The sequence below is a fragment of the Gloeophyllum trabeum genome, assembly GCF_000344685.1.
Source record: "Gloeophyllum trabeum ATCC 11539 unplaced genomic scaffold GLOTRscaffold_00010, whole genome shotgun sequence".
In the NCBI taxonomy this organism is placed as follows: Eukaryota; Fungi; Basidiomycota; class Agaricomycetes; order Gloeophyllales; family Gloeophyllaceae; genus Gloeophyllum; species Gloeophyllum trabeum.
In genome coordinates this window covers 1,151,704-1,175,536 of record NW_006920419.1, presented here as the reverse complement: position 1 = coordinate 1,175,536, position 23,833 = coordinate 1,151,704, and the positions used below count along the sequence as shown (strand labels likewise).

Here is a 23,833-nt window from a genome sequence, read left to right as displayed (position 1 = left end):
GTGTTGGTTTGTGGATGCCACCAGGTACAGATGAAGGCCTATTGTGAGCTAGAACTTAGAGCTACAGGGAGCGCATAGTATTAAGCAAAGATCCTTGTACCTCAGAATTTTTGAGTGTTGTATGTCATGGCTTGAGAAGGATTTGAGTGTATGTGCACTCCATCTAACATGGGTATTCAATCATTCAAGTTTTCTGGGTCTCCATGCCATACGTAAGTCTGTGATGGACAATTTACAAATAAGTAGAATTAAGAAAATCCATGCCATTCCATGGCTTATGAGGCCGAACAGACTGTAAGATAAAACCATGATATGAAGTGGATGCCAGATGTCCAGGCAACAGACATGCACCATTAGGCATTCTTGAGAGTGGCTAAGTATCTCTTAGACTACTTAGGAGACAACAGCACAGGGCATTCTACCTCCTATATTACTAACAATATCCTTTGTATTATCTTACATGGTAGAAATAGTCTCCTTACGATGATTTGTGGACCCCCTGTAGCAGCCGCAACATCTTGAACTTAGTGCAAGTTCTCAGGGTCGATTTCTTGAACAAAGTAGGGGTAAGTTGCCGGCGCCAGACGGCGCTTCACGAGTTGTATGGTGGAGCGACCATTTCTTCCCGACAGAACCCTCCTCCCAACTACCGTGGGAGTCGGGGACAGGCCCTTAGAGAGTAATTCACCGAGCTCTAATTTATATCGTGACGTCAGAATTGTAGCTTTCGCGTATATATAGTACATAACGCTGCAGAATCTGATTTAGTGCCGAGTGCGAATCTTTCCAGACTACACTGGTTCTACGCTACAACATTCCGTTCCAACCGACATTCGCTGCAACTCAGGCTGGCATTCGCCAAGGGTTGAAACGCTTCATTTTCCGTCAATTCCGGACTCCCGCCATGTCGTCGCAGTACTCGAAGGACGATTCGGACCTCATCGAAGAGCTGATGAGGCTTTCGAAAAAGTCGCCCAAACTCGTAAAGTCGACGGTGTACCAGGCGCCGGCACGACCGGACATTAGCGTCAGGAGCTGGAAAATGAATGAGTACAAGTATAACAATATTCCCTGTCCTTTTCCGACTTTGGCGAGAGGTCTGTTCACAGAGGACATAGAAGATCAAGGGGACGGGATCGTGCATCGTATCGTCGCGCGGGGATACGATAAGTTTTTCAACATTGGCGAGGTGCCATGGACGACGGTGAGCGCAACTTCCATGTGGAACCAAGCCTTATATTAGATATTCGTATACCTTGCAAAGAGCTATATTGGTCTTCCCTGTCCGTTGTCTGTCCTTTGTCCCACTGAATTATTCCATTACAACAGTCTGACTGCGTGCTATGTACAGTGGTCCTCCCTCGAGTCACACACCGCGCCACCATACACCCTGACTCTGAAATCAAATGGCTGTATCATATTCATAGCTCCCTTGACTCCGACAAAACTACTCGTTACATCAAAGCACTCTGTCGGACCAGGAACTGACGCGACGAAGAGCCACGCCGGAAGAGGCGAAATGTGGCTCCGGAAGCAATTCGAAAAGACAGGCAAAACTGAAGAGCAGATGGCCAAGTTGCTGTGGGAAAATAACTGGACTGCCGTGGCCGAGGTAGGATCTGATATCTACACAACGAAGCGCATTAATGAGTGACTCACATCCTTGCAGCTCTGTGACGACGAATTTGAGGAACACGTCCTCCCTTACCCGCCCGAGAAGACCGGCTTGCACCTCCACGGGATCAACGAATCGACGCGGGCCTTCAAGACTCTGCCCCCAGACACTGTAACCTCGTTCGCGCGCGAATGGGGCTTCATTGAGACCCCCTACACCACACTGAAGAGCATCCCTGAGGTCAAGCAATTCACCGACGAAGTCTCCAAGACCGGGTTCTGGAATGGCGAGCCCGTCGAAGGCTTCGTGGTGCGCACGCACGTCACGGAGCCTCCCACAAAGGGAGAGAAGCAGCCGCCCTCGCTCTCGCCGTACCCTCCCGGCTCTACCTTCTTCTTCAAAGTGAAGTTCGACGAGCCGTACATGATGTACCGCGACTGGCGGGAGGTGACGAAGACGCTGCTGTCCAAGGGCTCGCTCAGCCCAGGCAGCGTCAGCAAGGCCAAGATGAAACGGCCCGAGACGCGGCTGTACGTGAATTGGGTGATCGGGGAGATCAAGCGGGATCGAAAACAGTTTGACGGGTATACCAGCGGGCACGGGATTATCAGGACGAGGGAGAGATTCCTAGAATGGCTGAAGGGAGAGGAGGGGAAGAAGGGGCTGAAAGACGAGAAGGAGCAGAAGACGGATGAATATGGTCTCACGGGCCAACAAGATAGGGAATTTGGGAAGACCATCATTGTCCCCGTGGCTGTTCCAGGGTGCGGTAAGATCCATGTTTCCGAGGCAAACTAAGCGACGACTTACAATGTCCACCATCGGATACAGGTAAAACTGCTATCGCGGTCGCAATTGTTCACCTGTTCGGCTTCGGCCACACGCAGAGCGACGATGTTAAGGCCAAGAAAGCCGCTCCGGTGTTCATCAAGAACGTCGTAGATCTCCTGAAGACGCACGATGTCGTGATTGCCGACAAGTAAGGATCGACGGCGTCTGTCTCCTGCTTTCACTGATTCAAGGTGCGGTGCGATCCAGGAACAACCATCTTAGGCAGCATCGGGAACAGCTACGCGAAGCGACCAAGTCATTCCGGCCGCGCGTGAGGCTGATGGCGCTCAACTGGTCGTTCGATCAGCCTCTGGCGACGATTCATAGGATATGTGGCGACAGGGTATTGGAGCGCGGCGAGAACCACCAGACTCTCCGTGCCGATACGCTCGGCAAGACGCACGAAGACGTTATATGGCAGTTTTTGCATAATGCCGAGGAGCTGGACGACGGTGAGGTGGACGTGTCGGTCGAGATGAAGTTTGACGATACGCTGGAGCAGGCGGTCAATAGAGTCGTGGATGCGTGCGTGAAGATCCTGGGCGTGCCTCGACCGTCTCCGGAGAAGATTGAGGAGGCGCTTCAGGCGGCGAAGGGCTACGCACCTCGGGTCAAGAACAACGGAAAGGATAAGGGGAAGAAGGCGAAGACGCCGGGTCCGCCTCGGTACTTCGGGTTACTCCCCGAGGTCGACTGCGAAGACTTGCTGAGCAAGATCATGGAGGGTGGGAGCTTCGATGTCCCCGAGTCGGCGCGGACACTGTACGAGGCGATGCGAGATGAGAATAGGATTTCCAAACGGCCGCATGTTACCATCGTCCACTCGAAATCGCTGCCTGCCGAATCGGACCTATGGGAACGGTGCATGAATATCTATCGGCTACCGACGGGACCGCTCTTCGAGTTCAAGCTCGGGCATGTGGTGTGGAACGACAGAATTATGGCTATCACTGTTGAGGATCTACGTGTTGCATCAGAAGGGGACGCGCAACAGCAGGAGGGCCACGAGTATGTATCGAAGCTGCCTCCCGAAGTAAGGGATCGACTGCACATCACCGTCGGGACAAGGGATCCCACGGTAGCTCCTGTTGAGGCGAAAACCCTGGTAGAGAAATGGCGGAAAGGAGAGAAGGTTGGAGTATCTGGGTCTATCCCCTTGCAGGATACGTTTGCCAAGGGACGGCTGAAAGGACTGTTCAGCTGAAGATGCTGCAAAGGAAAGAAACTGAAACGCAGACATAACAATAAACCCCTACGATCATTTGGCAATTCGGTCCTTCGAACGCACATCCCAGTCACACTCCACGACCTGTAAAATATCAATCATCACTCTGTGCAATGGAAAAGGTGCCACCGCGGATTCATTTCGAGTTTAGCCTGGGTATGTGTCACCGTGTGGTGCGAATGTCTACTGTCCCTCAGGATGGCGGCTCGCTTGGCGATGCCACTTGCACGAGGGGTGCGTCGAGTTGACTGACTTCTGCCTAGCTAGTCAGTATGGTTAATAGTTACCCAGGCGTCTTATCCTCGTCATCGTACGATAACCACACCGCTATTGCCTTTGTGGCCATTGCGGCGTGGGCTACTCGTAAAGGTTCCTTCGGTTAATCGGGTCTAGCTCTCTGAATAACGTTGTTCAGTGGCTCGCTCATGACGTGGAAGTTTAGGATTGCAATTGCTCCTACAATGCTCGCTCTGAATGTTATCCCATTGAGCCACATGCAGCGTCAGACGGGCCGATTAATTATCTGGGCAACACATTAGCTCAGACAGCCATACCGGAGGAACCATGAAAGTTGACCTACTCCTGCGTGTTGGAGCTATTACGAGTACTTTTGACAAGGCTGTAACGATGATAGCCGGGGATGGGGCTTCGGTGCCGGGAGACCCTGAAGATCAAATTGCCAATGATTATGGTCGTTACAGCCGTTTGAAAATCATTTACAGTCGGACCATGTCGGAGAGAGGAATTCAAGTCCCCGAGACCCCAATATCATTCCTGGGACGTCCCTGGCACCATGTCCGACAAACTCCGACTATATGTGACTTTCTGAAGTGATGATCTGTAATCTGCATTCCTGTCCGATAGATACTCGATCCGACCCGGGTCGGAGAATGACACTGGTCTTCCATGACGGTGCTGCAAGTCGCGCATACCAGTTCTAGCTGGGAACCAAGCGTTTCAGGTGTCCATACGAAGCTAGTCCAGCTGCACATAAATCTGACAGGGGCCCTCTGCAGTTGAGTGCAGTGGGTGTAACAGGTGCTTACAGCCGTTTGCAGATCGTTAGAAAGTCACATATAGTCGGAGTTTGTCGGACATGGTGCCAGGGACGTCCCAGGAATTAAAAGAAGTCCAAATGGTCTGATATTGGGGCCGGAGACTTGAATTCCACTCTCCGACATGGTCCGACTGTAAATGATTTTCAAGAAATGGGCCCATCGAACTGCAAACGGCTGTAGTAATATGTCAGCTACAATTCGAGATGCCTATATATGGAAGCCCTAACCTTAAGGTTCGCCAACTTTGCTGTGGTATAGACAAAGAAGATAGTTTGTTGGATTATCATACAACCCCCACAGGATTACACGCGTACGACTACTTCCATCATTTAATTCGTGACATTGGGGTTCATAAGGTAGGCGTGATTAGTATTGTAGCTAGTAATGCGGGTTCCGAAACGGACAATAAGCAAGTATCCGGAGTATTAACTGTGTAAAGACATGTCAGTCTTTTTCGCTGGCAGCATTTGAAAATGACAAATTAACGCTCACAGGAACTATTAAGCAAATCGATCACCAAGTGCTGGTAGCATGAGTGCCAATCCAAGCCAGAACTATTTGGAATCTCAGTAGGCTCTCGAGGATTGTACGCGTGATCACGTACGTTGTAAACAAGATACATGATCTGGTCTGCCTTCACTGATCGAAATGCGTAGCATAGCACGCCTATAAGGAAACCCAAGGCAGCGAAAAGGATCGCCACTAGTGGGTGAACTCCCCACAACGTCGGTAAGAAAAGCGACCAAGCCGTCATTGCCACCAAGATGAATATACGTGAGGCTTTTGGCATAACAATGGGAAGAGTCTTGCGATTATGAATTCGGTCTCCCACGACGTCCTTGAAATCTTGTGTGTGAACAGTGGTCATTAAGAGGACACCCGAGAGTCCGATGGCGTAAATAACGTTCGATTGATCTTGAGCTGATATACCTGTATTCTCTTTAGTATCGTCTGTTGATCAGCATCGAAGATGATCCCTACCCTGAAGCCCAGAAGACGAGGCTAAGGAAATTGCGCCCCACTCAAAGGCCATGTATCCGAGAGCACAACATAGGTTTCTCCCGAACCATCCAGAATGCCATCCGAGTTCATTGTGCATGAGCGTCATTACAGTCAACGACATACTCGGGAGGAGGGCGCCTTTCTGATGGGAAAGGAGAAGACAGAGGGGTACCGTCCACCAGCGCAGCGCCTTCGCGCTTGCGAGCGAGATCCTGCCGGAAGGTACTGGACGCCAGGACTTGTTCGCTGCGTCCTCGTCGACGCTGAGCGTCTGATTAGACGTGCAGAATTGCAGCAAATGTAGCCATGTCCAAAACATAGAGAAAGCGAGGTTCTCTATGCGCAGATCTGGACAGGTGGCAAGGACCGAAGCCACCTAACACAACTGATGAGTTCAAAGACGTCCACCCTATGTTCGATACATACTATCGGTAGCATGATTGTCTTGAAATCGGACTTGGTGAACAAGAAGAAGGTCCACAAGGCATTGGTAGCGGTACCGAGGAGCCCGCGGAACACAGCGAGGGCGTAGAGTCGCTCAACAAGAACCTCCGCGTCCGGACGAAGGCAGGAGAAAGATGCAGCAAGACACTGAGCGGTACTCGGCATCGCTGGATGAGAAGCCCTGGGCGATGGCGAGCTCTTGCCAGGGATCGCTCCCTTGATATGTGAGCTCGTTAGTGGAGTCGACGGTGTTCCATCCTGACAGCCGAAGGCAAAATTGGCATAGGCTACATTCACTGCAGTTTTGTGTTTCAACTCGACCATGTTGTGATCGGTTGGGAGGCACGATTATCGGGTAAGGTACCCAGTCGGGCAGCGTCGGGGATACCCTTTAAAGGAGGTGAATAACTCTTAACGCACTGGACATGCGAATACATTGCAGTAGAAAACCCACTAGCCCGCTCAGGCCAAACTCTTCAGGCCCGTACTTAGTCAAAGGCCGCCAATCTTTTGGTAGGCGAAGTTGTCACCTGTCAAGTTGGAGAAGGAACTCAAATGGATTCCTTAGGCGCCTGGGCTGGGATCCTCGATTCCGCTTCGACCGCCAATCTTCCATGACATGACTGGAGATTCTTCCGCAAGATTTGCAGTATCGCGGTGACCGCTCCTTATCATCCAGCAATATTGCAGCCGTATGACCCAGTGTACGTTCCAGCCGGAGCAAGGCATGAGCATGAGCAAAGTGAGCAAAGTTATCGGTCAATGGTCTGACGAAGAGAAAATGCGTTATGGTACCTGTTAAAATCGCACTCAATCAGATTGCCAAAATCACTACTATTATGATACGGCTCACCAGACTTCCTAGGTTCGGATATCCGTCGGAAACATGGTGAATCTTAGGTACCCAACAGGCTGGTATTATTACTAACCGTCAACGCATACCGAGCGGTGAAGGTGGCAGCTGTGCGTCGTACGGCATACACTACGGATATCCCACTGCGACTCCCTCAGCGGCTAGAGCTCGTCCAACCTATTTTTTGCACGCTGCAAACAAACAACACAATAATTTAACAACCAGTAACGGACTTCCACCCCGCATGCTGCGATCAAATGAGAAGGAAATATATCAGACGACATCAGCACTCGCCTAATAACGTATTTCATCGGCCTTATGACGACCGGCTGGAAGTAGAATTAGTTGGACACCAGTATGATATGGACAGGTCAAAAGTGGCTGAAGCGTAACGATGGGCGTAACTATAGAGTTATTAGAAGCCTCTGCGGCGTTATGGTCCCTGGCGTCGGTGGGGTTGATCCAGTATTCCCTAGACTCGGGAGGCCCTACGAGAGTGGCGTTCCTGGATGAAATTCCTGATTCGTATCACTTGTAAAAATCGATTTTGTAACAAAGCGTCCGCAAGACCCTTATCTAACGGTAGGAACCAAGAGGGACTGGCCCGCCAAACCTCATTAGATGCAGTAGTGCCGTAGCAACCTGCGTGGATAGTCGCGGATCCAAGCGTCACGGTAGACTGGTTTTACGAGCCATACGATGTGAGTGTACTTGATTTCAAGGGATCTAGAGGAGTTCCTGTAAGAATCTGGAGATAGGCCATACGCCTTCCGCCGCCAGCGGAAGTCACATCAGTTGCGTAGGCCCAGAGACTTCTACGGATCCTCGTATCTGTAGGCGGAGGACGGTGTCATAAATGACGGAAGCTCTTGATTCTGTCGATCTTCATTCATGGAGCTGCAGAAGATGTCTATTCGTTTAAGACACGTAGCAAGGGAAGCTCACGGAAGGCGATCCCAGTTGCGAGAAATAATGGAGAGTTTGCACGGGCCACGCCAGACTTGTGTCATACGAGGCCCCATGCTGTCGATCCTTACTCAAGACTTTCTGCGTGGAATACGCGCACCTGAGTTCGGACGGGTACGCCAGCCCTTACAGCAGATAACGAGTGTAGCTTCCAAGTGAAAGTCAACAGGAAACGTCGCCAATGCAAGTCAATTACCCCAGGTGATCCCGAAATGACTGATTATATCGGTTCGACTGCTAAAGGACCCGATGCCACGAGCAATACGCTCGAATGCCGCACTTCGCGGGAGAATTAGCGGTTCTGAGAGGCAGTCGGGGTACGCTGGTGGGCAACGAAAGCGTAGGCGGCCACGTCGGGGACGGTAGAAGCGAGTACACAAGCTGTTTCTAGAACGAGACACAGCGAGCCTACGGCTCCCGGTGTTCCATGAAACACGTTCCCGCACTAGTCGGAGGAAAGATAGGATACCGCGGATCCATACTGGTATGTACCAGCAGCAATGCCGGCGTGGACGGAAGGAGCCTAAGCGCGGTCATGGGCTCGTCGGGCGAGCACGCGGTGGGTCGTGATGTTCTCGCGCGGAGTGAGAATATGGCAACCACTGAGGAAGTCCTTGAAACTGATTTCGCTGCGGGGGTGTCTTTGATGGCTACCTGGTTCAGTATTGGTGGGAGGTACGAATTGCTTCGGGGGCGTTTGCCCGAACCCGGATGGGCGCAATGCGTCCCAGCATGTCCCTAGAAGGTAGAATGAAGACCGGAGCGCCATGGTAAAGGCCACGAACTTGAGGAACCTGAAAAGAGTCTGCAACTGGAGGGGCTCAGGCTAGGTAATACGACACCCAGTGCTTGGATGAAGGCGGAATCAAAAACAACCGCGCGTTCGAGCGTCCTGGGCGCTCGACGTCGGTAATGACTCGGGCAGCAGTATAGTGCCCGTATTGAAGTTGAATGTGGCGTTCATCGTCGCCAAAAAAGGCGTAGGTAGGATTGAAAACGGTGGCGGGGAATAACGCCGCTCAGACTTTTACGGCACTATTGGTCACTCAGCTGCGCCACGAAGCCCGTCAAAGACACCAATATCTTTACATAACCTCGGGTTGTTTTTCATCTTCTTGCACTACACAGCTCGACGGATACGCCGCCGTTTGAGTCTTTGAGATATTACTGACCTTTTATGGGGTTTGTTTATATACACACTGACCTGCGTACGGCGCCGGGATTCCCCGAGACGTAGTTGTGGATCCATTTCGTTGGTTCTCCATCTTTCAATCATAATTCTTGACTGCGAGCGTCCATCCGCTCTACCCCCAAAGGCCGACTTATTATTAATAGGAGCGCTCTGCTGCAATATACCACAATGTCGTGCGTCTGCCCGTGCGGGAATTGAAGCGAGTATCAGGTTCCGCCGTATACACGCCTCCAGCCACTTGAAACACCCGAAATACAGTACAAGGCCTGCACCATAGCTGTCTAACGACTTCCCTTCCGAGCATCTGGTTCCGTACTTCATGGTCGCCCGAGGTGCTGACCGAGGTGATCATCAAGAGTGCCCAAAATATATACACAGGCTTCCCGCAAACGACGACATTCGGGTCGTCGCTGCACCGGCATCCCTTTTCAGATTCTCTCGGTGTATAACCAGCCTCGGAGCATCTCTCTCCTACATGGACTGTTGGGCGGCGAACTTGCTCTCGGGGAGTGCGCTCGCATAAAGCCAGTTGACGTACGCTGACCGATCGCGCACGCCCAATTCTACGCTGCATTAGACACTCATTTCTTGTCCATCTTGTCCAGCATCCGAGGCACCGTGCGCCCGGTCTCCTTTCCAGCGAAGTTTTGCAATAAAGTACTTACTGTGAGCTTCTTTCTACCACGTTCATTAATCGAGGGAAAGGTCCTCGCTCATGCCGATGTATACTGGCTTCGCGAATCTCTCTGGGTGTGACCAGGAATAGTTTTCTACGATCCTCCGGCTTCCTCAAGAGCTCTACGTCTCTCATATACCACTATCCACCCGATATGTCGGATCGTGTAATACCCCCAGGACTTGAGATAGTCATCCTAGACGATTCGCCCGCTCAAGAGCAGAAATTTGAAGAGAAGCCCTCAGATGCACTTGAGGAAGATGAAGTCGTGATCACGAAAGGCGATCCGATACTCGATCCCCCACCCGACGGCGGCACCCGCGCGTGGCTCTGCGTCCTCGGCTGCCACCTAGCCCTATTCTCCACATTCGGGACAGTGAATGCATATGTGAGCGCACCGTGAAACTCGGGGCTTTGGAAACGCTAAGTGGGTACCAGGGCGTCTTCCAAGACTACTACGGGACGACCCTCCTCGCCTCCACCTCCCCTTCCGTCATCTCGCTCATCGGAGCTCTGCAACTTTTCTTCCTTTACGGTCTTGGTCCCGTCGTGGGACGGGTATTCGACGCATACGGATCGGCTGTAAGGTTCTCTGCGCGATGACCCAGATTCCAGCTGACCACACTCGCAGTTCTTGCTACCCGTCGGGTCGTTCTTCGTAGTATTGTCCATGATGATGGTGTCCATATGCCAAGAGAATCAAGCCTACCAGTTCTTCCTCTCACAGGGCGTGCTCTTCGGGATCGGCATATCCATGGTGTGAGTGCGCATCGAATTGTCGCAATTGTCGGTCTTGATTTACACAATCACGCAAGGTTCAATCCAGCACTGGCAGTAATGGCCCACTGGTTCCGACGCCGGCGGGCGTTCGCGATCGGCATCTGCGCGTCAGGCAGCTCGATAGGAGGCGTAGTGTACCCCGTCATGCTACAGCGTCTCATCCCTCGGATCGGTTTCGGCTGGGCGGTCAGAACCTCGGCCTTCCTTAGTCTAGCATGCCTCACGGTTTCATGCCTGACGATACGAGGGAGGTTGCCACATAAGGGCCATATCGCCTGGAGCAGCGTTATCGACCTTGGCGGGTTCAGGGACCCGAGATATGCGCTGACCGCTGTGGGCTCCTTCTTGTACGTTCCCCGTCTGGGCTCCAGAGTGCTGACAAGGGAATGATGCTAACGAGGAACTAGGACGTTCTACGCCCTCTTCATCCCCTTCTTCTACATTCAAGTCTACGGCACGTACGAGGGTGTATCCCCAAGCCTGGCAAAGTATTTGCTCCCGATCATGAACGCTGCCTCCTTTCCGTCCCGGGTACTGCCAGGGCTTGTGGCGGACAAGTTCGGAGTGTAAGTATGGTGCAACGTTCCTTGCATTCTTTTTTCTTCTTTTTTGGTGGAGCGTCTGGACTTAACGTCCGGCCTTCAACAGTCAATCTAGTTGTCTTGTCCGGCCCGCTGTTGAGATCGGCTCTTCAACCTGATCGTAGTTTTGTCACCGCGGAGAAATGCTTTTGCGCACGATGTGTGGGACTCAGTACATGAGCCAGTTTGTGCTTGCTGTGGCGGATTCTTACCTTTCCTTTCCTTATGCTATTCCGTCTTCCGTTCCTTGCATTCTTACTCACGACTATTTCTTCAGTTTGAACGTATTGGTGCCCTGTACAGTCATGGCTGGTGTTTTCTCTCTGAGCCTCTGGCTGCCCTCGAGGGGGCCGGTCCCCATCACAATCTTCAGCGCCCTGTACGGCCTCGGGTCGGGTGCATTCGTCACGCTTCTCCCAGCCTACATCGCGACCATCACACCCATGGAGGTGTACGGCGCCAGAGTCGGTACGTCTTATCCCATCGTAGAAGCCACCCAGAGGATGCTGAGCATCCCTATGTTAGGCTCTGTATATATGATCGCTGCAGTAGCAGCGCTAGTCGGAACGCCCACAGCAGGGGCGTTCGTCAAGACTGTCGACCAGCATAACTTCAATAGTCTTATTATATTCACGGGCGTCATGGTTCTCGCTGGCGGGATGATCATTGGCGCCGCTCGAGTGATCCAGAATCGCAGGCTATTCGCAAGGGTCTGAGGAGGGCATGGACCCTGGAATCATTGGCGATACCCTCGGAGCTGTAACCTAGCTGTGTCTGCATCGCATCATCGTCACTGTATTGTATTGATAGCAATAGATCCACTGGGTCTGCAACGTCGTGAAGGGCGCCGCGGGTCCTGGGGAGTTCCGAAGATTACGCGGACGCAGTGGCTCTTGCGAGTTAGCAGGAAATACGAATTCCCGTCGGGTCTCTGGAGGGTGGGAGCCCTCCGCAGCAAAATTGAATAGTGTATTCCAGCGTCAGACTTCGCATAGACAAGGGAAGGAATACTTGGGTTCGGCAATTAGGATGGCCGCGCCCTAATTGCCATTGTAGTGTATAGGGAATGCTCCAAGTTTTATCCTCTACAGCGGCCTGGATGGCCTAGTGACCTACCTTCGTAAAAGTACAAGCCGATGCAAAATCTCTTCATGTAGCGACCAATCCAGATTTGATATGAGAATAACAGCAACGCAGTGCACGAAATCTTTGACTGAGTTGGCGGACCCTATGCTGACGAGCTAAACGCGTCCTTGTGAAGTCAAAAGACTCACGGCCCTTGCATCAGTCCCGAACTGGCCAATCAAGCCTTTTCAGAAAGTCGGGAGCTCCCAGGCCCGAAGATGTTCTTCCGAGTTTCTCCCAGACAAGGGCAGCAAGGTTCTTGAATCACCTGTAACGAGTCGAATACCGAGTCAGCAGAAACTCCTCCAAACTATCGCATTTGAGAGGGACCTTTCAGAGACTCAGTTGGAGATGAGGTGGTTGACATGCCGTCTGGAGTCTCGGGCCAGATGGAACGCCCGCGTAGCACCTAAGGCTCCTTTGACAGACGACACTGATGGTTTGCATCGATGTAAAAGGTGCCTGCAATTACTGTGTGAATTCGACCTCGAAGCTTACATCAACCGTATCCCTAGCATGGGTGGCGTAAATCCTTAGCATCGGAGGCTGAAGCGCGAAGTCCGCCGCCGTAGCGCTCTTGAAAAGTGCAGGATCACAGCACCCTGCCGCAGCCCTACAGGACCACTCCTACGAATGCAGACAGCAGAGAGTAGAGGCTCAGCTGCAGAAGACACGAGGCATCCAATGGTGGAACGGCAATGCCTCTGTTACTACCGTCTAATGCGAGCGTCCAACGAGTGGACAGGATCTGCCATCCAAGGGAGCGAACGCCGAGAGTTGAGGCCCTTCTGAGGGCCGGCTAAGGCCACATCCAAGGTGTGGCTGAGAGATACGGCCAAAAGATACAATTCTGTTGGTTTATAGAATGATGACACCGATTTCCAAGTAAACAACCTTGTTTTCATTTCTGCTACATCGACACTCCAATTCAGGGCACACCGCGGCGTCCTCTCTTTGACTTCCCGGGGCGCTTCTTGAATCTCTTAGCAGCCGGATCGGCAAGGATATCCTCATGCCCATCCCCGAAATTTTCGAACCCGGACGTTCCGGAATCGGCTTCCGGGTCCCGATGTTCTTCAAATTGCACCCTATCCCGCAGAGTGGCAGCACCGGGCGTTGCAGGAGCAGCAGACAGCCGCTCTAGCAAAGACCCTCCACGCCGCTGCATATTAGGTCGTTCATAGTTCCCCTTATCACCGCGCATGTCGAGATATCTTCCTTCTCGATCGTTGTTGCCAAGATATCTCTCGTTTGTGGGCGGCGGCGGGCGCTCTGCGGACAGCGACGCCGAGGTCGCGGGTGGCTGAGATGAGGGTTGGGGTCGGCGGATGCGGACTGGTTTCGAGGTTCGCGATAGTTCAGGATCTTGATCCGCGGCCCTTCCTTTCTCCGGTGCACTCTCCATATCTTCACGGTCAGGACGAGTAGCAACAGATGGCTCACCCTGACGCGGAGGCTCTCCAGCAGGTCGGTCCCAGCGTGTACCGCGTCTGGGCTCGACTGTCGGTCTGTCAGGTGCATCATACCGCGTCTTAGCCGGTTCTTCGGGATACAGCGGTCGACGATCGGGTTGAGGCCTTGGTGGCAGGTCAACGTCTTGCTGACGCTGTGGTGGCAGCTCAGCGTAGTGGTTACTGTTCTGGCCTCGCGGATAAGCGTCCACACTGTTGGACCGAGCAGCGCGAGGACCGTCTGTCCCTCCATAATGATCCCTGCCACGATCCAACCCGGAGACAGAAGGTGGTCTTGAATAGAATGCCCTGTCACCTTCACGACCCTGGTATGAACTGCGACGTCCGTCCGAGTAGCCTCGCTCTTCAGGACGAACGGCCGCACCATAATCATCCAGCGCTTCGTGTGAGTCATGCCAAGAGGACACTAGAGAAGGTTCCTTGGAAGGAGGAGGCGGGGTTGCAGGTGGATATACAGTTTCACGGGAGTAACCAGGACGTGGCTGCATTGGAGGAGGCGTGACGCCCCTGGGAGTCCACACGCGATCTTCGGCGACTTGGGACTCCATCGTCCCTCGTCTATCACGGGCGTCGAATCGGGACTAACGAAGTCTTAAATCTCGAGTCTGTGAACATGATAATCTGCCTCACTTGTCTTCTATTGATAGGTGCCTCTTTACGAGGACCATCTCTTGCAAAATCACGGGGTAAACTTCGACCTCCCATGATTGGGGGCTGAGATGACGGAACATATTTGCGTCCCTAGGTGGTTGTTAGTAGAGGCTGCGGTTATCGGTGGGATATACATTACAGGCACATCTACTGGGGGGTCTCGGGCCCTGGGCTCTCCACGATTTCCGTAGTCCATCCCATAGCCTTCTATGGGTCCGGATGATCTAGTCCCATATTCCTGGTGATGTTCAGCTGGGTAATCATGGGAAACCGAGGGATAGCACGTACTTCGCGAACGTAGGGTGCATGCCTTGGTTCATCGTCATCAGGGTACCTAGGTCTCGGAGGATTTCTCGCCACCTCCGGTCTATCACCATAAGGAGGCCTTAAGCCGCTCTCTGCCGGCAACTGGGACGGAGGCGCTGGTGAACCAAAAGCCCTCATCTTCGCGAGGGGCACACTGTTGGTTCCCGACAACTTTGGTTTCGCTGTAGAATCAACGGGAGGAGGCGGCCTTGCTTCGGGTGGCCGTCGACCCCTCGGCAAGTCTTGAGGAAACTGGCGAGACAAAACGAAACGCTGTCAATGACTTGATGTACAGACTCCTGGACGGCGGTGTCTGACCTCTTTGTGAGCATCAGCCACTACTGGTGAGGGTCCATTGCGAGGACCCTGACTCATACTGTCTTCCATCCTGGGCGGTCTGTCCGCGGGAACTGGAAAATTGTTTCTGGTATCGATACGCGCTAGGTGCGGAGGAGGAGATTTTCCTTCTCTGAAACGTGGTGGAGGCGTATCCTGGCTGGGCATCTGCCTTGGATGATATGGGGGCCTCGGCGACGGAGCAGGCGGTACTGAAGGATAGTCTGCATTAGATGGCCGATGGGCCATGGCTCTGGGGCCTTTAGGCAGCGCCTCTTGGGGCACCTCGCGAGGTTCCCTGTCATACGCACTCACGTTTCCTCTGGGCGGGGGTACACCCCTCGGTGCAAACCTATCCGGAGGTACCATATCCACGTCCGTGCTGTCTCTCTCGAAGGGAGCAGGCATGGGCGCATCGTTCTGGAGTCGAGACCTTCCAACTCCGCCGGACGGCCCCGAAGGCGGCAAACGCCCTCCCTGGGCGAAGTCCGGATGACTAGCGTCGCGTACGGGCGGCGGCGGATACTGACTGCGAGGTCCTGAGGGCAGATTATTGTTAATACCGGGTCTCGGGGGCATACCTCCACCTGTCTCTCTAGGGCCGTGAGGCCCATACAAAGGACCAGGCTCTGGCGCAAACGGCGGTGGCCCCCGACCGGGTGGTCCTGGAGGAGGCGCGGGTGGCTGCCCTTGAGTTGCAGCCTCACGGAATCTTTCGCTTTGAGGCGGCAATGGGGCCCGCTTGCGCAATCCTGCATCCGCGCCACAAGAAACAAGAAATAGACAAGGAGGATGAGCATTGCGCGGGCGTCTTAGCTGAACAATCCAGAACGGAGTAATACGTACGAGGTTCTTCGTCTCGAAATGGTGCCGGTGCAGGGGGCGTGTCCATGGGTCTCGCTGGGAGATCAGAGTAGGGAGGTCTATCCATATAACGTCGAGTCGGTGTTGGATCAGCGTCGCGTTCACCCGTGCGTCTTCGCTTAGCTTCGGCCTCTCCTTCAAGGTGTTGAGGGGGGAAATCTGGTTCCCTTCCCCTCCTTTGAGGAACAGAATCCATCGGAGGATACGCATCAGGTTCGTCACGTCGAGTGCGCAACTGTCTGTCTTGCACAGGTGACCTTGCGGGTCGATCGAATCTAGTCCCTTGCCTGGGTACAAAGGTAACAGACGGATGGCGCGCTAAAGGTGGCGCGTCATGTACCGAGGATTCTCTACTCGCCCAAGCTGCTGAGGGCTGGAGCATAGGCGGCGGAGACCGGGATCTAAACCCTGCAAATGAAGAGGAAAACGTACGTTAAAAAGGCGGATGCAGGGACGGGTAGGAATGGTAGAACGTCGAGGATGGGTAGGAGTCCGCGCAAGCCCGGCGGGTATACTACACGAGTAGCTCGACCCTCGAAGGACCACAGAGTACCCGCACCATACGGGAAGGATGGAGAGGTAATGATGTAGATAACGTACTTGGAGGAGGGGCGTAGTCCGTTCCGCGACGGGCAGGTGGTTCACGTGGCGGCATCGGATGATCACGACGAGGAGGGTCACTATCGTGACGCTTCCTTCGAGCAGGTATCACATGTTCTTCCCTTTCAACCTGAACTGCCTGGGGAGGAACAGCATCCCGAGGAATCCAAGTTCGGTCACCTTCAGGAGGACGGCGCTCACTAGAGCGAGCTCGTGGAGGCGGCCTCCGGGGATTTCGCTCGGGCGACGTAACAGAGTCCTTCCGCGGGCGGGGCGGTCGGTCTTGAACGTCGCGCGGAGGCCGCTGGAAGTCCCTGCGGTCGTGCCCATCATGAGGCGGAGGCGACCGTGGGCGTGATGGTGGCACGTCTGGGCGCTCTTCGCGCCTGCTGTGAGGCTCGTCCACGCTTTTGTTGGGTGAGCTGCTTGTAGGGCGATAGTGCCTGTCGTCATAGGAAAGACCTTTGTCAGGCGCGGAAGGCGATCCAGTGTGAGCTACTTCTGACCGACTAGTGATAGGAGACTTCGCATAATCAGATGACTTATGGGGGTCACCTCCTGAGCGGGACGAAGCCTCGTTCTCCCTGGTGGGGCTTCGACCTCTCTCTTTCTCCCTTGTCCGGCCGCCACTCGGCCTATCCCAAGTTGACTCTTGAGTTTTGGTGTTGTAATAGTAAGGATTACTTCCACCACCCCTGGGTGTTCTCATCTCCCAGTCGGGGGGAAGCTGATCATCACTAGAAGAGTGCGGTTTGCCGTTGGTTCTCCTATCAGGGCGAGCCATCGAGCTTGCCAACGTGCTTGTCTCCTTAACCGCGGGCGCCACAGCCAAAACGGGCTTCGGCGGCAGCTCATGCGTCAGCTTCGGTTGCGACGAATGTCGCCTCAGAGGCTGATGATGCTGCGAGCCCTGCGACTGCGAGGCCGAGACAGAATTCGAGACAGCCTGCGAACCGTTCGAATTTTCGCGCTGGACGTCGCGCTTGTGCGACGTCTGCTGCGACTTCTGCGTGGGCGCCGGTGTCCTAGATGATTCCTGCTCAGTTCGAGACTGGTACGCATAGTATGCCTGCAAGTCGTCCTCGTCGCCACCGAGTGAAACCGCGTCTTCCTCTACCACATCCCGGTGCGGCACATGCTGCGACTCGTCGTCTTCATTTCCCCAGTCCAAGAGCTCAGCTTCCTCGTCGGCCATCTAGTAAAGCGTAAGTAGAGTCCAGGACACGAGATAGGGCGTGGATGATGAGGGGATCACAATGAAAGGACGATATTCCGTTATATAATTCGAGTGCCGACCGAAATCATGGAAAACTCCGAAATTGCTCGGCGAGCGCAGGCCTCGTCGTGCACGACGGTGTACATGCTCTGTTCCTCGACGTAGACGCTCTTTACAGCCAAGCTGTCTTCACTGGGTCCTGGCTCTCTATTCCGACGTCCGAGGACGCGCAGCCCGATGGCCATTCTCCCGTTATCCGCTACGCAGTCCACATTCGAGGATGGCGCGTCAAGCCCCCTCCGGAAGCCGGCAGCCATGTCGAACCGCGTACCCTTAATATTCAGGCGGCTGCTCAGATTCCATCAAATGGTTTGGGCTTTGGACGGGCTTGGATCTATGTGTTCTGACTAAAACGGGTCTGCTTGCGTTGTTCGTGTTAGGACTTTGAGTTGGCGGCATGGCAGTTAACGTACTTGTGTCTAGCACCGAAGAGAGTGTGAGCCGTGTCTGTCCCGTTTGCAATGCAACATCCAATGTTGATTATGCGCTAGATATCGGAATGTCTACTTCCACAAACGTGAGCTTGAGTTGCTGCATGGTCAGGAGACATGTTTCCAAGCATCTCTGCGCTTCAGAGACCAAGAATACATGGGCACGAGATGATCCAGCCATTCTTATCCTAATATCTGCGTGCCTTGTCGGTAAGGCGCATACCTCGCTATAGAACCTGTTTTCGAGACTCAACTTGATCTGTGCTCGTAGTGGCCGCTATTGCCTGGTCCGTGGTATACTCCTTCGGGGTGTTCGACGCGATCTGGCTGGCATTTCTCATGATATTCCGAGACTACTTAGTTGTCGGCATCATCAACGCCACGATCCTATGGTATGTCTGAGCTGCTGCTCTACTTGACCCGACTAACTCGCTGATGTCTTAAAGGTTTACCGCGAATCGTCTCCTGCTATCGCCACCGTCGCATACAAGCCCAGCCGACACAGCAGTGGAATGGGCTTATGCGTTCGACGTGCACACGAATGCCTTTTTCCCTCTCTACCTGACTCTGTACCTGGCACAGCTGTTTTTACTGCCGATCATCCTGAAGTCGAATTGGGTTTGCCTGTGGGTCGGAAATACGCTCTATCTGGCTGCGTGAGTGTCTCGTCCAGCGACGTAATGCACATCCGTTGAGCGTCGTATCGAACAGGTTTGCGCAGTACATATATGGGGTATACCTGGGTCTCAGTGGTGAGTCTTGCCGTATTGCATTCAAGGCGGTTCCCCGACAATTGATTCTTCCTTTTAGCGCTGCCCTTTTTGGTGCGATCAGAACTGCTCTTGTCACCCTTGCTGCCGCTGTTTACAGGCTATGTCATATCCCTATTGGGATTCAACGTCGCAAAACATGTTCTTACTGCATACTTTGGGTCATAGTTTCCCGTGTAATCTATTTCCTCGCGTGTTACATCGAATGCACGCCATCGAATGCACGCCGCACGTCCACCCCAAATACCCCAATCGAAATTGAGCAATGTCCCAGCGCTTATCAGGACGTGAATGGATAGATGGCAGCACTGCATAAAGAAACGCTGGCATGGGCTATGTCCTCTGCGTACAACCCAGTACGCCCCGCTGCATATTTAAAGTCATATAGCCCTTGAGGTGTTTAGCGCTATATGCAAAGCAAAGATCATACAAACTCAACCTGTAAGCTTGCCCCCATCGAGCGGTCAGACTCCCCAAGAAGTCGCGCTCGAGGTAGCAGCACAAAAGAGTCACACTTGGATGGCTCAAATCCGGGGTAACGTCGGCTTGGATGCATCGACATCCAAACTGCCTCGCGGCAGCTGTATATATAGCAAGTACCCGACAAGGTTCTACATACCAGGACAGTACAGATCAACTGCAGTTTGTCGGCCCACGTACCAATGTAAGAAGCGGTTGTATCGCCTCCAGTAGGAGTAGGCCGATAATTGCAGGTTCAGGCCTCCAGTCTCCCTTAAAATGATCCTGGTGTTCACTGCTTTACGGCACATTCTAGCATAGCACACCTAGAATAAACCTGAGCCTAGGTAGACGCAACAGAGAACAGAGGCAGCCACAGCGTTGTACTGGCAGGAGTCAAGTAGCCAAGGGGGTAACTGTAACCCATTGCCCTTGAACGACAAGCGCGTTTTGAAACCCCGCAAGCGCCAAACTCCTCCTTCTCTCAGATCACTCGACGACGCCCTTATCCTCTTTCCAACTCTGACGACCACCAGCCCGCCATCGTAGACACCTATGGCCAACAGCCAGATTGAACGGGCGTACGCGCGGGTGCAGGAAAGAGGGCACGCCGCGGAGATCGACTTCACCATCCAGCAGCTAGACGATGGGCAGACCGTCAGCACCCAGGAGCGGGTAATCAAAGATGTGCGTCCTCGAGATTCCTGGGCTGTCGGATAGGAGACTGAGCTCGCTATGCGACTAGGTGCAAGCCCCGGCGATGCATGTGCCGACCGAACAGCAATTCTTTTCGAAACAAGACCCCTCGAAGCCGGACATTGCATTCCTGAAGAACCACTTTTACCGCGAGGGCAGGCTGACCGAGGAGCAGGCGCTGTGGATATTGGAGAAGGGAACAGCATTGCTGCGAGCCGAGCCAAACGTGCTGTCGGTGGACGCTCCGATTACAGGTGTGCTCGCCGGTGGGAACCCCTGCTTTGACCCCCATGCTGATACTCATGTGTCCCGCAGTCTGTGGCGATATTCACGGGCAATATGTATGATCGCTTGTGCGAGGCATCCGTGACCCTTGCTGATTCACTCTGTTCTCAGTATGACTTGATGAAACTGTTCGAGGTTGGGGGCAACCCTGCTGATACGCGATACCTCTTCTTGGGAGACTATGTCGATAGAGGATACTTCAGTATCGAGGTACTTGTCACTTCCAATCTGTATAAAGCTTTCTGACCGGTTTTCAGTGTGTATTATATCTCTGGTCGTTGAAGATCTGGTATCCCGACACCCTCTTCCTCCTCCGCGGCAATCACGAGTGTCGACACTTGACCGACTACTTCACATTCAAACTTGAATGTAAGTTTCATGAGATGATCATCCATGCGGTCATCCCTAATGTACGCAGGCAAACACAAGTACTCTGAAAAAATCTACGACGCATGCATGGAGTCCTTCTGTGCATTGCCTCTCGCGGCTATCATGAACAAACAATTCCTGTGCATACACGGCGGTCTTTCGCCCGAGCTTCAGACAATAGATGACCTTCGCAGCGTAGGTGGTCATGAGCGCATTGACAACAAGTGCTGACGCGGCGTAGATCGATCGTTTCCGCGAACCTCCCACTCATGGTCTTATGTGCGATATTTTATGGTCAGATCCCGTTGAGGACTTTGGCCAGGAAAAGACTACGGACAGCTTCGTGCACAACCATGTTCGAGGATGCTCATACTTCTTCACGTGCGTCCTATGGTCTTCATGGGGAACTTTGCCTAACTAAAAATGATGGTTACAATAGATACCAGGCAGCATGTCAATTCCTGGAACGCAACAATCTCCTATCCATCATACGTGCTCATGAGGCACAGGACGCTGGGTACGTACTGCGTCTGTAGTACTTCACAGTATAAATGCTTAACAGGGGTTACTCCCAGGTACCGTATGTACCGTAAGACACGAACGACTGGTTTCCCCTCGGTCATGACGATCTTCTCTGCGCCCAACTACCTCGATGTCTATAACAACAAGGCTGCCGTACTAAAGTATGAGAGCAACGTGATGAACATCCGGCAATTCAACTGCACGCCACACCCTTACTGGCTGCCGAACTTTATGGACGTGTTCACGTGGAGTCTACCCTTCGTGGGCGAGAAGAGTGAGTCCTCTATGTTGCGCGACATAGCTTCTCTGGTTTGCTCACTGTTTCTTCTTGCTTCTAGTCACGGACATGTTAGTTGCTGTGCTCAACTGTTGCAGCAAGGAGGAGTTGGCAGAGGAAGGCGAAGAGGAGGCGCCGGTATCGCCCCGCACGCCGCAGGACATCGAGCGGAGAAATGTCATCAAGAACAAGATTCGCGCTATTGGCCGTATGTCGCGGGTGTTTGCTCTGCTTCGGTATGTATCTCGGCTCGGCATTGCGGTAACAAGACTCTGAACGCTAACGGTGGCCCGTCGTTAGGGAGGAGTCGGAGAAGGTATCCGAGCTCAAAAGCGTCAGTGGTTCTGCGAAGTTGCCCTTCGGCGCCCTGGCCCTTGGGGCGGAGGGTATCAAAGAAGCTATCACAACTTTCGAGGATGCGTAAGTTCATCTTTCCGCACATCTCCGCCTCCATTCGGACACGTCTAACTATTCTCTCTAGTCGGAAGTCAGATATCGAGAACGAACGTCTTCCTCCCGAGCTAGTCTCTGTGGACTCGGAGGAAGGTCGGAACATGATCTCGCAGCCGACAACACCGTCCGACAGCGGCGTCGAGCCGCCGTCACCAGCAGCGCTCGCAGGCGGCCTGCAGGAGGCGCTCGCAAACGTCAGCACAACGACGCCTTCTGCCGCCGCGGGTCCCACGTCGCCTACGTCGCCCACGTCCTCGTCGGCGTCGACGCCCTACAGGCGGGGGCACGGGCGCCAGGCGAGTCTCGGGACGACGATGACGAGCCCGAGTAACCGGCGGAGGAGCCTGGAGAGCACGATGTCGCTGATCAAGGAGGCGGTGGACGGGAAGGGCGGGCCGGAGCAGGCCGATGTGGACGCGCTGGCGGAGAAGGTCACCGGGTCGGCGAGCATTGCGAATGGCAATGCGAGCAACGGAACGAGTTGAAGCCTCTCCTGATGGATGGTTTCGTCTGGTGTTTGATAGGCTTCTTCTACCCTTACTTGTTACTCCTTCTTTCATCCCCCCGTCATGCCCGTTCCGGGTTCAATATCTTTGGGACATGGTTGACAGTATATCCGTCCTTCTTGGAGAGGCTATTTGTTCGATAGTTGATTGGCAGTATATTAATACATACAATGGAATGTGTATATTCATGATGTTATTATACGACATGAAACGGCTGAACCTGTATACCGGCCTCGGTGCACTCCGGCATCTGCGAGATGACAGCCCCGACACTAAGCGACTCACCTTTCCGCATTTCAGGCGTGATGCACATACCAGTGTGAGGATGCTTCCTAGGAAAGGGGGGTCAGCACCTCATGAATGCGGAACAAAAGCAAGGATGAAAAGGGAGACAGGTCAGAGAACATACTGTGTCCTTCACGGAGAATCGGACATATGCTTGTCATTAAATGTTTAAAATCTCATCATGGAGAAAGGTAGGCCAAGAAAATTGATTCCGGTCCACGAAACCGAATTACTCACCATATCCTGCTTCCGAGCTTCAGTCACTGCTGTTCTGGCAGGACGCGTCCGATGTGTCCCCTAGCATGGTTGCGCTTCAAGTTATGACAAGGTCTATGACAACAGTTCGCGTTAGTACGAGTCTCGCTGGCGTGCAAAGTAGAACGAAGAAAAGATTTGAAAGCTCAGTTGGTGATGCATGTTTGAGTATGGGCTCATCGGTAAGTCGCCAACTCGTCGTATGGACAATTATCTTCATAGCAAAAATGGCATGCAACAGAAAAGACCATTGAGCTCACCATAGCACGGAGTCCCTTCAGGTATACATCTGCCATTTGCTGGCGGTCAATGGATGAAGCCGCGTCGCGTCACATGCAAAATTTCAGCCACCGATAGCGGAGACTGAATTCGCAGCTGTATAGTCGGTTCGTTGTGATTTCTGCACATAACGGTGGTCGACTATTCAGGTGAGCATCATGTCTAGAAAACTTTGGGCAACTGTTTGTTCCCAGCCCATTTCCAGTCCATTGTGATGATCCCTTAATCAGTTCTGCTTCCGAAAGAGAGAGCAATCTCTTGGTGGACAACTTCTATACCAAAAAACTCTTCTGATTTCTACGCTTTTTCTTTTCCCTCGCGAACCATTTCTAACCCCTCTTTCTTCCAGGGATTCTATGAGCTCTGGATTGTAATGGGTGAGCATTATCTTCA

At 53.2% G+C, this 23,833-nt stretch overlaps 7 protein-coding genes across 7 annotated transcripts; 4 read left to right on the top strand and 3 right to left on the bottom strand.

The window, feature by feature from the left end:
• The first annotated feature begins 872 nt into the window (after positions 1-872).
• GLOTRDRAFT_78807 (uncharacterized protein) lies at positions 873-4,165 on the top strand. Its single transcript, XM_007869834.1, has 5 exons — positions 873-1,204; positions 1,352-1,612; positions 1,670-2,384; positions 2,447-2,594; positions 2,654-4,165. Exons 1-5 carry the CDS (start codon positions 905-907, stop codon positions 3,648-3,650), a joined length of 2,421 nt encoding a protein of 806 aa, XP_007868025.1. The 5' UTR covers positions 873-904; the 3' UTR covers positions 3,651-4,165.
• Positions 4,166-5,333: 1,168 nt separating this feature from the next.
• GLOTRDRAFT_24494 (uncharacterized protein) lies at positions 5,334-6,250 on the bottom strand (the record flags this gene model as incomplete). Its single annotated transcript, XM_007869501.1, has 3 exons — positions 5,334-5,644; positions 5,711-6,107; positions 6,158-6,250. Coding segments are annotated over 3 exons (801 nt in total), but the record flags the coding sequence as incomplete, so codon positions are not given.
• A 3,916-nt stretch (positions 6,251-10,166) lies between these two features.
• GLOTRDRAFT_6663 (MFS transporter) lies at positions 10,167-11,876 on the top strand (the record flags this gene model as incomplete). The annotated part of the gene is made up of 7 exons (XM_007869480.1): positions 10,167-10,250; positions 10,301-10,444; positions 10,494-10,621; positions 10,678-10,989; positions 11,050-11,208; positions 11,501-11,691; positions 11,749-11,876. Coding segments are annotated over 7 exons (1,146 nt in total), but the record flags the coding sequence as incomplete, so codon positions are not given.
• A 1,606-nt stretch (positions 11,877-13,482) lies between these two features.
• On the bottom strand, positions 13,483-14,184 carry GLOTRDRAFT_111765 (uncharacterized protein). Its single transcript, XM_007869833.1, has one exon. It carries the CDS (start codon positions 14,050-14,052, stop codon positions 13,489-13,491), a length of 564 nt encoding a protein of 187 aa, XP_007868024.1. The 5' UTR covers positions 14,053-14,184; the 3' UTR covers positions 13,483-13,488.
• A 1,863-nt stretch (positions 14,185-16,047) lies between these two features.
• GLOTRDRAFT_139859 (uncharacterized protein) lies at positions 16,048-17,435 on the bottom strand (the record flags this gene model as incomplete). Its single annotated transcript, XM_007869832.1, has 3 exons — positions 17,084-17,435; positions 16,578-17,020; positions 16,048-16,385 (listed from the first exon to the last, which is right to left on the bottom strand). Coding segments are annotated over exons 1-3 (1,059 nt in total), but the record flags the coding sequence as incomplete, so codon positions are not given.
• Positions 17,436-17,925: 490 nt separating this feature from the next.
• GLOTRDRAFT_63384 (UNC-50 protein) lies at positions 17,926-19,304 on the top strand. The gene is made up of 8 exons (XM_007869831.1): positions 17,926-18,162; positions 18,234-18,289; positions 18,345-18,370; positions 18,429-18,494; positions 18,556-18,676; positions 18,731-18,940; positions 18,996-19,036; positions 19,095-19,304. Exons 1-8 carry the CDS (start codon positions 18,031-18,033, stop codon positions 19,220-19,222), a joined length of 780 nt encoding a protein of 259 aa, XP_007868022.1. The 5' UTR covers positions 17,926-18,030; the 3' UTR covers positions 19,223-19,304.
• A 675-nt stretch (positions 19,305-19,979) lies between these two features.
• GLOTRDRAFT_63381 (serine/threonine protein phosphatase 2B) lies at positions 19,980-23,440 on the top strand. The gene is made up of 14 exons (XM_007869830.1): positions 19,980-20,200; positions 20,259-20,463; positions 20,525-20,550; positions 20,606-20,704; positions 20,752-20,863; positions 20,913-21,058; positions 21,105-21,244; positions 21,303-21,380; positions 21,439-21,659; positions 21,724-21,898; positions 21,963-22,082; positions 22,144-22,953; positions 23,144-23,236; positions 23,422-23,440. The coding sequence occupies exons 1-12, from the start codon at positions 20,069-20,071 to the stop codon at positions 22,598-22,600; spliced, it is 1,911 nt and encodes a 636-aa protein (XP_007868021.1). The 5' UTR covers positions 19,980-20,068; the 3' UTR covers positions 22,601-22,953; positions 23,144-23,236; positions 23,422-23,440.
• The last annotated feature ends 393 nt before the right edge of the window (positions 23,441-23,833 follow it).